This window comes from Vicugna pacos, chromosome 1 (genome assembly GCF_048564905.1).
Source record: "Vicugna pacos chromosome 1, VicPac4, whole genome shotgun sequence".
Taxonomy (NCBI): domain Eukaryota; kingdom Metazoa; phylum Chordata; class Mammalia; order Artiodactyla; family Camelidae; genus Vicugna; species Vicugna pacos.
Window position 1 is genome coordinate 84,497,005 of NC_132987.1, and position 13,853 is coordinate 84,510,857.

The window sequence follows — 13,853 nt, forward strand, 5'->3', positions numbered from 1 at the left end:
ATGCAGAAGCTCTTAGCTGAGAAGTGGTAAATCATATTCTGCTCTTCACTGTAAACATAGCACTGAACTTCTGGTATTGTAGGACGTGCTAAAGTCTGCAGCATGATAATGGAGCTGACAATGAGTACTTTATCAGTATTTATTATAATCATTGCCCTAAGCACTTTACAATATAAAACTGTACTTTCAGTTTGCTCAGGTCAGAAGCCTTGGAGTTATCTTTGACCCTTCTCTCTGTCTCAAACTTCACATCCATCAGGCACACCTCTGAATATGTGTTCATATATCAGAGTCTGCTGCATCTCATCGCCTCCAGTGCCACCACTCTAGGTCACGTTACCAACAACCCTGATGTCATTTCTGCCCAGTGATCAGTGTGATCTTATTAAATGGAAGGTCCCACCTCACGCTGCCCACTGTCCTTACCTCCAAGACACTATAGCATGTCTTCTCATTACTCGTTTGACTTCATCTCTTACTTGTCTTCCCCTTGTTCTGACCTCAGACATGCCCTTCTGAGTCCCTCAGCCTCTTCTCAGTTATCCACATACCTGATACCTCACTCCCTCACCTGTTTTAGAGTTGTATTCAAATGCAGCCTTCTCAGTAAGGCCCCCCTGGCCACTTTCTTTAAAATTGCAGCCCCTTAAGTTTTTTCCTTACTGCCCTCCTTTCATTATTTTTCTAGGTATTTATCACCTCCCAGCTCACTATATATTTTTCTTCCTCACATTATCTGTTTTCTCTTACCCCTCGCAGGAGGTACTCTTCACATATGCAGGGATTTTTGTCTGATTGGCACCTAGAAGAATGCCTAATCATAATACATGCTTATTAAATGTTTTTTGAATGAACAAACTGCCAATCCTGGGTCTTTTACTAATAAGCTTCATTGCATCCATTCATGCAGTCGTGCTGTATATTATATGAAAGGAAATTGTTACTACTTTCGTGATAGCTTCTTTTTCTTTCTTTTTTCAAGTTTTTAATATTAGTTTTATGGAGATAATTTACATACCATACAATTCATCTACTTAAAATATACAATTCATTGGTTTTTCAGTATGTTCAGAGTTGTGTAGTCATCACCACAGTCAATTTTAGAACATTTGCATCACCCCAGATAAACCCTATATTCAGTAAAAATCACTCCCCAGTCCCTAGCCCTTAACCCTCTCCAGTCCTTGGTTACCACTGATCTACTTTTTTCTCTATAGATTTGCCTCTTCTGGACATTTCACCTAGATGAAATCATACACAGTGTGGCATTATATGACTGGCTTCTTTCGCGTGACATGTTTTCAGAATTCATCCAAGTTGTAGTATGTTTGAGTACATCATTCCTTTTTAAGGCCAGATAATATTTCATTTTCAGGGTATACCACTTTTTCCCCACATTTTGTTTGCCTGTTCATCAGTTGATGAACATTTGTATACAAGTGTTGTATGGACACATGTCTTCCATTTTCTTGGGTGTATATCTAGTAGTGGAATTGCTGGGTCATACAGTACCTCTGAGTTCACCCTTTTAAGGCACTGCCAGACCATTTTCCAAAGCAGTTGCACCATTTCACAATCTCTCTAGCAATGTACGCCGGTTCGGTTTCTCTACATCCTTGCCAACAGTAATCTGTTTTTTGATTCTAGCCATCCTAGTGGGTGTAAGTGGTATCTCATTGTGATTTTTATTTTTATTTTCCTGACGGTTAATGATTGCTGAGTGTCTTTTCATGTGCTTATTGGCCATTTGTATATCTTCATTGGAGAAATGTCTGTTTAGATCCTTTGCTCATTTTTAAATTAGGTTATTTGTCTTTTTAAGGTCGAGTTGTAATAATTCTTTATGTATTCTGGATACTAGGTCCTTATCAGATACATGATTTGCAAGTATTTTGTCATTCTTTGGGTTGTATTTCTCTTTCATGAGAGGATTCTTTAAAGCACAAAAGTTTTCAATTTTGATGAAATCACTTTATATAATTTTATGTGGTTACTTCTGATTTTGGTGCTATATCTAAGAAACCGTTGCTTAATCCAAGGTCAAGATTTGCAACTATATTTTCTTCTAAGAGTTTTATAGTTTTAGAATTGCATTTAGATACACTCTGAGTTCATTTTTGTATGATCGGAGGTAGGGGTTTCAGTTTCACTCTTTTGCATGTGGATACCCAGTTGTCCCAGCAGCATTTGTTAAAAAGACTGTTCTTACCCCACTGAATTGTCTTGGCACCCTTGTTGAAATCAGTTGACTGTAAATTTGAGTATTTCTTTCTAGACTCTCAGTTCTGTTCCATTCATGATGGTCGCTCCTTACACTTCTTACACTCTGAGAAATCTTTGAGTCAGGTGGTTTCCTCTGAGCTGTCTTCATCTTGCCTCAGCTGTATTCTTATGAGCTGGAAGCCTTGTAGTGATAGTGATTTTCTGGAAAGCTGTTTACTTGGGAGAAGCTTTCAAGAAAGACACATTCTAAAGCTTCTTAGTTCCCTGCTTAGTTGATGTTTTCTTTGCCTTGGTGGAGTTGTAAAAGTGAAAGTCTGTAATCGTGGCATTCTGTTTCTGTCTTTGTATTCTTGGTCTTCTTGCAGCTGTCCGTTTTGAATTTGTATTTTCCTCCAAGGGAGTTCTTTTGAGCCCCCATGGAATTTGAGAGCAAGATCATGTGAGTTGCGTACATTTGCGCATAATCTGGAGTGTCAGCACTGCGTGGATCTTATTATAATAAAGCCCTGTTCTGATCAAGATCCGTAGTTGACTAGCATTCTGGCATGTGGCCTGAAGGCAGTCGGGCCAGCTGGCAGGCTTCTGGTGGCTTGAATGCCATGTTGGACCACACAGGTACCTTTTCATCCCAGGCTATTAATCTTAGAAGTTTAGTTTCTAATCTTAGAAGTTGGAAACTCTTTTGGTAGAGCAGGAAAGTGGAAAATCAATTCTTATTGATGCTCTGTAAAGATTGCCAGAAATAACTCTAGAGTGTAAGGCAATTCAGTTTGTCTACTTTTCCCAATCATTCAACCAGGTGGCCTCGAACCCCTATCCAGGCATGTATCCTCTTAAACTCCTAAAATACAGATTTAATGTAATCATCACTCAAGTGCCTGTGGTATATAGATCGTAATTCACGTAATCGCTCCCGAAATACCACTTTCCTATTGGTTTAACAGTTACTATTCTCTAGTTCTTTCAAGACATATTTTAGTTGGATAATTTTTAGTTGTCTTTAGAATTGTAAAATAGAGTATTCAGTCATCCTTGCTTGCTATTGATTTAACACACATTTGTACACCATCAGTGTGCTCGGAGAGAACACATGTGAGGTGTTGTCTCCAGCAGCGTGTTGGGTACCTCAGCATCATGCTGGGCTCAGCATTTCTGTGTGAAGTCACTCACCTTTATGATTGCCTTATGACCTTCTAGGTTTTCCCCTACAGGATGGTCCATGGTCGGACTTAGACAAACATGCTAACAATCCGTAACTTTTATTCATCCATTTTACTCATCCCCTTCTCCTGTTACTCTCTGATTGCTGCTGGTGATGCAGAGGTGAGACCAATAGCTGCGGTCGCTGCCTGGAGCCTAGGCATCATCAAATGATGTTGCTTATAACTGTATAGTTACAACAGATCATTCGTACATGACACATGTTGCTCTGAGAACATACAATAGTCATCCATATGTTAAAAAAAAAAACAAAAAACCTTAAGTACCTACTGTGTACTCACAGTTTGACTTGGCAGAGATCAGGAACAGCTTCTGAAAGCCAGTGACGGTTAAGGTGAGATTTAGAGAGGAGTGAGTTAGGGGACTGGGTAGAGGGAACACTTTCCCGGCCAAGAGAGCACAGGAGCAAACAGAAGACTAGTGTGGCAAGAAGCAAAGGTAGGGACAAAAACGAGACTGAGGCCTTTGTCCTTTATCCTAAGAGCAGAAGGAAACCTTTGAAATGCTTGAACCTTTTAATGCCGCCTTTTAGCCTGTGAACTAGGTCTTAATTAGACAAGATTAGCTCTTACTCAGATTTGTTGATTTTGAGATAGAAAATGTTGAAACTTTAAAGTTCTGTCTTATGTGGAATGTGCTTTAGAATTACCTGGTGGACTTGTTAAAGCAGATTTTGGTCCCTACTCCCAGAGATTCTGTAGGTCTGGATGATGTTCAAGAATTTGAATTTTTAGGAACTTCCCAGAAGGTGCTGCTGCTGCTGGTCCTGTCCGTGGACCAGATTTAGAGGAGTGGTGATTTAGGGCCCAGCATTAACTTCCCTCTTTTGTAACTGTTCTCCTCATGTGTAATCAGCAAAGGAACCTTTTTACTCGTATAATAACTAAGAATTTTTGTTTGTTTCAGGACCTATATCCTACAGAAACTAAGGCTATAAATTATACTTCTCTGTGTACCATCCATGTGTGTGATGTATGACTCTGTGAGGTGACGTAGTAATATTCAGTATAGGGTAGACGTAGCCCCAGAGATCAGGATACTTAAAATCAGAAAGAAATTGTGATTAACAAAAATTTGTAAAAAGTTAAAGTATTTGACAGCTGTAAAGGTTTCAAAATTGAGAACAAAACGGTTTGTGATTTGGAAACGGTGTTTCAGCAAGAATAAACCTATTATTATTGAATTAGCTTTTTATTTCTGTTTTTCTAGATCTAATTACTTGTTTAGACACTGCATCCAGTTTTTTGGAACCTGAGTTCAGGTATGACCATATTTGTGACTTTTCCCCCTTAAATGTTACTTTTCATCTGCTTCATCCTCATCTTACGCACTTAAGATTAATGTACGTGGTGTGACACATAATCATTGTTCTTAAACATCAATAAATCGGAGCTTATTTAAAACCATTGAGTAGCCATGTTTAAACTTTGCTTCACTTGTAGCATTTGAATCTTCTCCACAATGGAAATACAGTTTGAAAGTACTCTAAAAGTAGTAGAACTAGACACTCTTCAAAGTCTGGCACAACTCCTAATAATGGTAGAAGAGCTATTTATCTTTTCTCAAAAAAAGTAAGAGGATGATTGAGGCTGTTACAAAATTCTTCAGTGTTCTTACTGGGTGGCATTTTTACTACCCTTTCCCTGCTTTATGCCCTTGTCTTGCCTGGACTAGGATTAATTTGTAATTGATTTCCCATTTCTAACCTTCGCTGGCTTTTTTCTGCCATTCACATTCTGCCGGGTTATTTTCTAAAATCCATATCTGATCACCCCCTTGCTTTATTATGACAAAATATCATCCATGTCCCTTAGTCTGGTTCCAGGGTCCTTCACAAGTAGTTTTTGGGCCATTTTTCTAGTCTTGTGTACTCATTTTGAAATGTCTCTGGATTATTTATACTGCTCTGAGCTCTCAGAACTTTTGTCCAGAATCACTTCATTCTTCTCTGCTTAGCAAATTCATTCTTGTCTTCTAAGACCCATCTCACTCACCTCTCTCAGCTTGCTACGACACCCCCAGAGAACCTTCCTTCTGTCTTCAGGAGTGGTCCATGTGGGATGGGGGTGCTCTTCAGCACTCTTGGGGGATCTGGTCAGCAGAGGTGACCCTGGCATCAGTGTATGTCACACGGCCCTGCCAGAGGGCCAGCTGTCTCGGACCCTTCACTCTCCAGTAACCGTCGCCACCCAAACGCAAGCTGCCGTCCTCTTTCGCTGGGCTGCTGCACTCTCTAGCTAACGTCTCATCTTCCACTCACAGTCCGTAAGGTCTCTTCTTTCCAGGAGCCAGAATTACCTTTTTAAAAAAATGAATCAGATTATATGTATACACTGTCAAAATCCTTTATCGACTTCCTGTTTTTCCTTCGAAATACATTTCAAGACTCCTCACCATCGCTCCCACAGCTTCTGCATGATCTGGTCTCTGTCCCCCGTTGCAGGTTCTCTCAGACTAACCTTACCTTTCTCACTGCCCTCTGCCTGCACTGGTGGCCCTCATGGCCAGACATACACAGGCCATCCTGTCTCACGGGCATGCCGTTCCTTCTGATGCGCGTGCATCTCCCTCCACTTGCTCCAGCGACGGTCGGTGGGTCTCTGCTTCTTCCCTTCCTCGGAGCCCTCCTCCCTGACTGAAGCAGTGCAGAGCCCTGCGTGTGAACACGGACTCTGGAGCGCATCTGCCACTTAACAGCTGTGTGACCTGGGCACACAGCTCATCAGTTTCCCCATCTGTAGAATGAGGATAATAATAGTACCTCCCATATAGGGTTGTTAGAGGAATTACCTCAACTGTGTACTTAGAATGCTGCCTGGCACAGAGTAAGTTCACTAGATGTTTGTGTTACTTTTATTAAGTTGGATTCCTCCCTGTTATTTCCTAGAGCACCTTTTCTTTATAGCAGAATCATAATCTAATTACTCATTTGAATGTCGGTTTAATGTCTTGTCCCATCACTGGAATGTAAACCCGGTGAGGAGTGCACATTATTTGGTTGACCTTTGTAAACCCAGTACCTAGCACAGCCCAGCACTTACCAGACACATAATAGACATTCAGGTAGATGTGTTGAGTGGGAGGTGGATGAGTGAGTGAGTGAGTAAATGAATGAATGCCAACATTTTTTTAATCAACTTAAATTTGATCAATAGAGGATTGGTAAAATAATGTATGGTATTTCCACAAAATCAGTTGTTGGTAGCTATTAAATACTGTGAATAGCTCTCACAGTAGAAATATTCTGCCATTTATTATGAAGTAAAATAATCAAAACAGCATGTAGAATATGAGAGAGTTTTTGTGAATATGTAGGTAGAGACATGCTGTGTTTAGCTGGATGAAGAAAGTCTTGAGGGCTGTTGAGTGGTGGTCCCTCCAGGTGAGGTTATGGTATTTACATTGAACTGAAAAATGGACAAATGACCTTTTGGTCTTTTCCCCCAGAAAGGGCAGCACTATGTACCCTTAACTTGTTTTTATTTCACAGTAAGTACTGCCCGGCTGGTTGTCTGCTTCCTTTTGCTGAGATCTCTGGAACGATCCCTCATGGATATAGAGATGTAAGTTGGATATAGGTTGGATATATGTTAAAGTGGTGATAAAACTTTTATTTTTTTAACTCCATCATAGATAGGTGTGTAACATATTGTATATCTTGATTTTTATTCTCTAGGAATTACTTCTTTTTAGTAGTATGTAATGTTTTATTCTTTATCTTCTGTTAAAAAATTTGTTCTGTTATGGCATCAGTAATCTCATGTTTACTAAGAAAACTGGCCAGATCAGTTATTTCTAGAGGAAGTATAAGTGCTGTATTTCTGAATCATCAAAAGAAATTTTAAAACCAATCTTTCCTTTTTCCCTCCTCAAGTCCTCGCCATTGTGCATGGCTGGTGTGCATGCAGGAGTAGTGTCAAATGTTTTGGGTGGCCAAATCAGCGTCGTAATCAGCAAAGGCATCCCATACTATGAAAGTTCTCTGGCTAACAACGTCACGTCTGTGGTGTAAGTACATATGCAGTTTGTAACAGGCACGTTGCACAGAGGTGGGGTAGGGACGAATTAGGCCTCAGCAACATCAATGTCAGTGGTGTCTGTGAAGTAATGTGTTTGCGGTAAGGACTCTCACTGTGTGTGCTTGATGTCTGAATGTCTGCAAGAGCACAGGCAGGGTCATCCGACCTCAGCTTTTCTCCATCAGAAAGGTAGGTGGTCGTGTGGAAGAGTGGTTTATTTGCTTCTCCTTTTCTAAGTGTTGAAAGAGCCTGGAGCAAGGCTAGAAGTTTATTGCCAAACCCTGACTTCATTTTAAAGATCAGGAGGCATAACTACTGTGTTCCTCATAGTCTCTGTGACCCAGGATGGATTAGGGTAACTGGAATGCTTTGAATATAAATCAAATGTTGGCATTAATCAGAGATAGTATTATTACGACTCCCTCTCATCCCAAGAGAATATTATAAGCGTGTATTTTGTGGTGTTTATGATGTTCTACTGTTTTACAAAACATAGACTAGGCATCAAAAGCAGGAGAAGTGGAAACATTAAATGGAAGTTTTACACGTGATCCATTTCTGCAGATCTTGCATCTTAAGTAGGCTCGGTCCTGCAGACAGTGCTGGGCCTAATTGAAACCACCTTCTCTTCAGTTCGAGACCAGTTCAGAAGCCAGGAGCATGAGCCGTACTCAGGACAGTGCAAAGCAGGAGGCAGCAGACTTTTTGTAGAGGGCCAGCTAACGATATTTTAGAATTTATGGGCCACATACCTGTCATTTACTCTCTGTCATTTTATTTACAACTTTTTAACCATGTAAAAAGCATTCTGAGCTCCCTGGTCATACAGAACAGGCCATGCCTGGGGCTGTCATTTGTCCACCCCTGGTATAGAGTCGGCTACTTTAATTTCTGGTTTCTTCTAGATGATTTTATGCAGATCATTTCACTCCCTTCCACTATTCTACCTTTAGAAAGATTTTTTTTTCATGAGTTCTTTCTTGCATACTTTTAAAAAAGCCGGATAGGTTGCATCCACTTATAATGGTTTGAATGTTGTGCTAAAGGCAGGAGCAGGAGCATGGATGGTTTTATCCCTCAAAGTTCCTCGGTGTCCCTTAACCTCCTTATGGGGAACTAATCACTCGTCCCACCCCTGCATTCTCCCGAAGCACCTCTTCTGCCAGTGACTTTGAAATCCAAATGCAGTGCTCCAATGTAACACGAGACTTGTTCATAGACAAACTGATGTCTTGCAACAAATGAAGTCTCTTATTAATAGCCAGCTTTTCTTCTGTTTGTCCTGGGAAACTTGAGCCTCTTTCTCTGAGAATTATTCCACCAAAAGCAGTTGCCACAGAAACATTTCAAGGATCAGTTTATTTCATGAAAAAGAAGTAATATTAGTACATATTAAAGTTACATGGATGCACTTGCATAATCATGTATGAAGCTAGGCACTGGATGCTTGTAGAGAAAATTGTTTATGCTGAGTTAGAAGTTGTTCTCCTTGGTTAGAAATGAGACTTTTTTTTTTTTTTTTTGCTAAGAACAATATATCAGTTGTCTAATATGCTGCCATAGACTATTCTTAGTTCTTTATACAGTGAAATAAACAAAAGAAGTTTTTGGTGAAAGACAAATTGGAGGCAGTCATGTGTTATATGAGTGTAACCAAAAAAAAACCCTTTCTCTCTTTCAGGGGACACTTATCTACAAGTCTTTTTACATTTAAAACAAGTGGTAAGCTTCTCATGGACTTTATACCTTTTTATAATTTGTATAGTAGCCAATATTTTTTTGAATATTGTGCGTCAGTCATGTTGCCAATTGCTGGGCTTTTTTTTGTTGTTGTACTTTCTCATTTGGTTATCACAATAACTCAGTGAAGAGGTAAGATAGGTACTTAATGTAATAAACTAGAGGTTTTATATTACTAGGGATGCGATGTAAGAATGTCTGAAGTAATTAACTCATTCAACAGAACAGATATTGAGTGCCTTTTTTCAGTCTATTAGGCAGGCACTGTTCTGCTGCTAGTGAAACAAAAGTTAGCAGAATAAATAAAATTCTGCTTTCCTGGAGCTTACATTTGGGTAGTGAGAGATTGACAATAAACATTGGATAAGTAAATGAATGTTTATAATGTGCTGTTTATAATAGTATAAAAGATGTAGAAAAATAAGGCAAGGAGAGAGGACAGGCATTGCAGGAGGGACTGGTTTGAAGTTTAAAGTGGGGTTAGGGCAGGCTTCATGGAGAATATGACATCTGAGCAAACCCCCGAGGGAGGGAGAGGCGTGAGTTGCCCACTGAAGTGGGGCGAGTATCCCAGGGAGAGGGTAATGTGTTGCCATTAAACTAATGGTCATTGTTGTGAATAAATATGTCTGTATGTTCCCTGATGAGACACAGAGACACAGACGCAGGAAGCATTTGCCTGCTTTTGAAATCCTCTATTACAGTATGCTGTTAGCATTGTGTATGTTAATTAAAGGTACAATACAGAGTTTCCAATGAACAAGTGTTTATGCTTTTGGGTTTACATCTGGAAGCCAATTTATTTTCTTCTGTTTCAGGTTGTTATGGAACACTGGGGATGGAATCCGGCGTGATTGCCGATCCTCAAATAACGGCCTCATCTGTGCTGGAGTGGACGGACCACACAGGGCAGGAGAACAGCTGGAAACCCGAAAAGGCCAGGCTGAAAAAACCTGGACCTCCTTGGGCTGCCTTTGCCACTGATGAGTATCAGTGGTTACAAATAGATCTGAACAAGGAAAAGAAGATCACAGGTTAAGAGACATTATTTTCTAGATGGTTTTATAATAGTGATTTCATTTGGAAACCTGGTGACATCTAAGAATTTCAAAGAAAATTAAGTCACTGCAAATTTAATTCTGTGGTTTTACATTTTCTTTACTGGTGTTAATATTACTGAAAAGGGTCTTACAAAGCATGGCGAAGGAGAGGAGTTGGTAAAAGCTTTTCTTTTTCATTGTAATAAGATTCTTTTGAGGTAGTTTTTCAGTAAGGTAATCTTGAAACATCTGAAATAACTATCTTTTACAGTTATTAAGAGAAATTTATGTTCAAGGACTCCATTTTAAGTGTGACAAATAATATTCCATGTGTGCAAGTATAAATTTATGTAGAACAGCTTAGCAAATGGTCAGAGTAATTGTTTAGGATTAGTTTAGATAATTTTGTTAAAGATTTATTTTGCTTTGGTACCAAAAATAATGCCAGTAATCACCTTTCATCTATTCATTCCCAGGAAGTCATTCTTACTCAGTAGGTGAAATATATTCTGCAGTGACATACACACAGGCTGCCATAAGCTTTCCTTGTGTGCACCCATAATTCTTCTGTCTCTGCAAGCCAACAAAGCCAAAGATTTAGTTACTATTATGGTGTGGAACCTTGCACTTAGGAATGGTAGTGTGCCATAGACAGAAATGTTGGCACACTGCACACTAGGTGTTTATGCTTTGGTGATGAACAAAAATGAGGATCAGACTGTGAGCACTAATGAAGGAACTCTCCATTCCCAGGCATTGTAACCACTGGCTCCACCATGGTGGAGCACAATTACTACGTGTCAGCCTACAAAATTCTCTACAGTGATGATGGGCAGAGATGGACTGTGTACAGAGAGCCTGGTGTGGAGCAGGATAAGGTAAAATGATTACCAAAGTATTTTTAAATAACTTTTTTTTTTTAAATGGGCCTTTGCCAGAAGTCACAGAGGCTCTTTCTGTGTGATACAAAAATTAAATATCATTTGATCTTACTCTGCCCTCTTCTGGTTATTTTAGGTAGTGTTAGTGGCCTTACCCTTCTGTCTGTGGTTGGGAAATTCTCAGGTCCCTTTTGATGACTGTAAAGTTGAGCACTTTCCTGGTGTTTGTCCACTACATTTTTAATTCAGTTGCTTAAATACTTTATGAAGAAATTCTAAAAAGAAACTTTAATTTCTTGTCTTTAAAAAGCTTTTCTTATCACTCTAATTTGTTCCCAGATTTCTACTCTGTAGGCAAGTGGGGGACAAAAGACAAAAGAGCTAAAGGCACAAGGGCATTAAATTATGGGATGTTATAGACCTGAAAGGTCATTTCAGGATGACCTCACCAGCTTTTGTCTCAGAAAACAGCAAATTTTTCGACCTGAAGAATTTTCTTAACTTTTGTGATTATGAACCATTGTTTTAGTTAGCAAATAATGACAGTGCTGGGGAGTGCCAGAACAGATAAGGGGCGGAGCAAGAGTAGGCAGAGGTGGCTCTCAGCTGGGTGCTAGTACTTTCACCCGGCCTCCTGGCCCTTGATCCACCCACCACAAGGCCTATAACTGTGGGAGTCCCTGTCCCCAAGGAAGGTGGATGGATGCCTCTCGTCTAGAATTGAAATCATGAGCACATTGTTTTCAATGAAACCTCCCTATGAGTTTTGTTTCAGTTATACGATACCATCATCTCTCTCTCTATATATATGATTTGCTAATGTATTTTCAGTTACCACTTTTCTCATCTCTCTGTTCAGGAAACCCAACGGGCTCCCTTTAATTTTTCATATGGATCTAAGCTCTCTTCATGCTGTTGTTCAGGGGCTGCTTTCCTCTCTTCTGCTTGCTATCACACGAACTTCTTCTTTGGTGAGACTCTACCTGTGAGGCAGATAACAGCATTGTCTCTATACTGACTTGCTTCTGCTGAATCCTGCAAACTTGACTGCTTTTTACTATTGGCACTTCTGTATTTATTTGTTTAATGATACTTGGCATACTTGGCAGAATATAGTTTTTTTGAAATTATATGTATTATCCATGCTTATTATAAAAACATCCAACAACATTGAATTATATTTCTGAAAACCTTTTTTTTTGTTTCCTTTTTGGAAGATCATTTCACTAGGTATAGAATTCTAAGTTGACAGTTTTTTCTTTGATTACGTTGAATACCCTGGTCCATTGCTTTCTGGTTTGCATTGTTTTCAGCAAGAATTCTATGATTCTTAACCTTTGTTCCTCAGTGTGTAATGTGTCCTTTTTTTCTCTTGGCTACTTTTGAGATTTTCTTTTTATCATTAATTGTAAGCAGTTAGGTTATGATGTAGCTTTGCATAGTTGTCTTCCTATTTCTTCTTCTTGGGCTTCTTTGAACTTCTTGGATCTGTGGGTTATAATTTGTATCCAATTTAGAAAATTGTAGACCATTTCTTCTTGAAATACATTGCCTCCTCGATTCTAATTACATGAATATTATGAAACTTGAAGATGTATCCAGTTCACTGGTGCTTGTTTATTTTTTTTTTTTCCCAATCTTTTTCTCTCCATGTTCCAGTTTGGAAAATTTTATTGTTTTGTCTTCAAGTTCACTAATCTATTCTTCTGCAATGTCTAATGTGCTGTTAATCCTATCCAGTGTATTTTTATCTCCAACATTATATTTTTCACATCTAAATTTTCAGTTTTGCGTTTTTAAAATTTCTTCCATGTCTCTCCTAATGTAGCTTTTCTTTACCTGTAAAGCGCCTGATTATATACTAACCCTTTTAATGCACTTATCTATCTATCAGTGTGTCATATCTGAGTCTTTTTATATCGATTGGTATTATGGGTCCTTTTACATACCAGGTAATTTTTCATTGGCCAGACATTGTGAACTTTATATTGTTTGGTGCCAGATTTCTTTTTTTGCTATTCCTCCTTTAAATATTGTCTAGCTTTATTCTGAGATGCAGTTAAGTTGCTTGGAAATCATTTGATTGTTTCAGTCTTTTCATTATAGCTTTTTTAGGCAGGACCTGAGCAGCTTTGGTCCTGATTTTTCCCCTCTGCTGAGACAATACTGTTATAAGAACTCAGCTCCACGCTTCATGTATTAGAAGGTTTCTCCACTCTGTTGGCAGTAGGAGCTGGCCTGGCCCTGAATAACTCTGAGAATTGTTCTACCAGCTTCTTTACAGTGTTGTGTTTTGGGTTTTTTTCTTTTTTTTTTTTTCTTTTTCCCCTGTCCACAGATAGGTTGGCTGTTTAAGGGAAAACCCCTACAGATCATAGAAGTCTCTGTCTGTACTTGCCTCTCCCACACTCTGTCCTGCAAATTCTAGCTGCCTTATTCTCTTATCTCTGAGCTCTCTCCTCAACTCACTGAGACCACCAGGCTCTCTCCAGGCGCTACTGGGACAGTAGAGGGGTTCACCTCTTTTGTTTGCATTCTCTTGGGGATTATTATTGCCCTATGTGCCTGCTGTCCAGTATCTGGAAACCATTGTTTCTTATATTTTATTCAATTTTTCAGATGTTTAAGGCAGAAATGTGAATCCAGTCCCTGTTAGTCTATCATAGGTAAAAGTGAAAATCCTTGCATTGAATTAGATGAAATAATAATATTTTGCCTCAGTTATGTTC

General features: G+C 39.2%; 1 protein-coding gene across 1 annotated transcript in view; it reads left to right on the forward strand.

Moving 5' to 3' along the window:
• Positions 1–13,853, forward strand: part of DCBLD2 (discoidin, CUB and LCCL domain containing 2) — an 80,238-nt gene that overhangs the window by 51,012 nt on the left and 15,373 nt on the right. The window contains exons 4-9 of the mRNA XM_006208055.4: positions 4,654–4,705; positions 6,935–7,007; positions 7,319–7,452; positions 9,145–9,185; positions 10,022–10,237; positions 10,997–11,121. Of these exons, the coding sequence (XP_006208117.3) occupies positions 4,654–4,705; positions 6,935–7,007; positions 7,319–7,452; positions 9,145–9,185; positions 10,022–10,237; positions 10,997–11,121 (641 nt within the window). The remainder of the gene's footprint in view (positions 1–4,653; positions 4,706–6,934; positions 7,008–7,318; positions 7,453–9,144; positions 9,186–10,021; positions 10,238–10,996; positions 11,122–13,853) is intronic.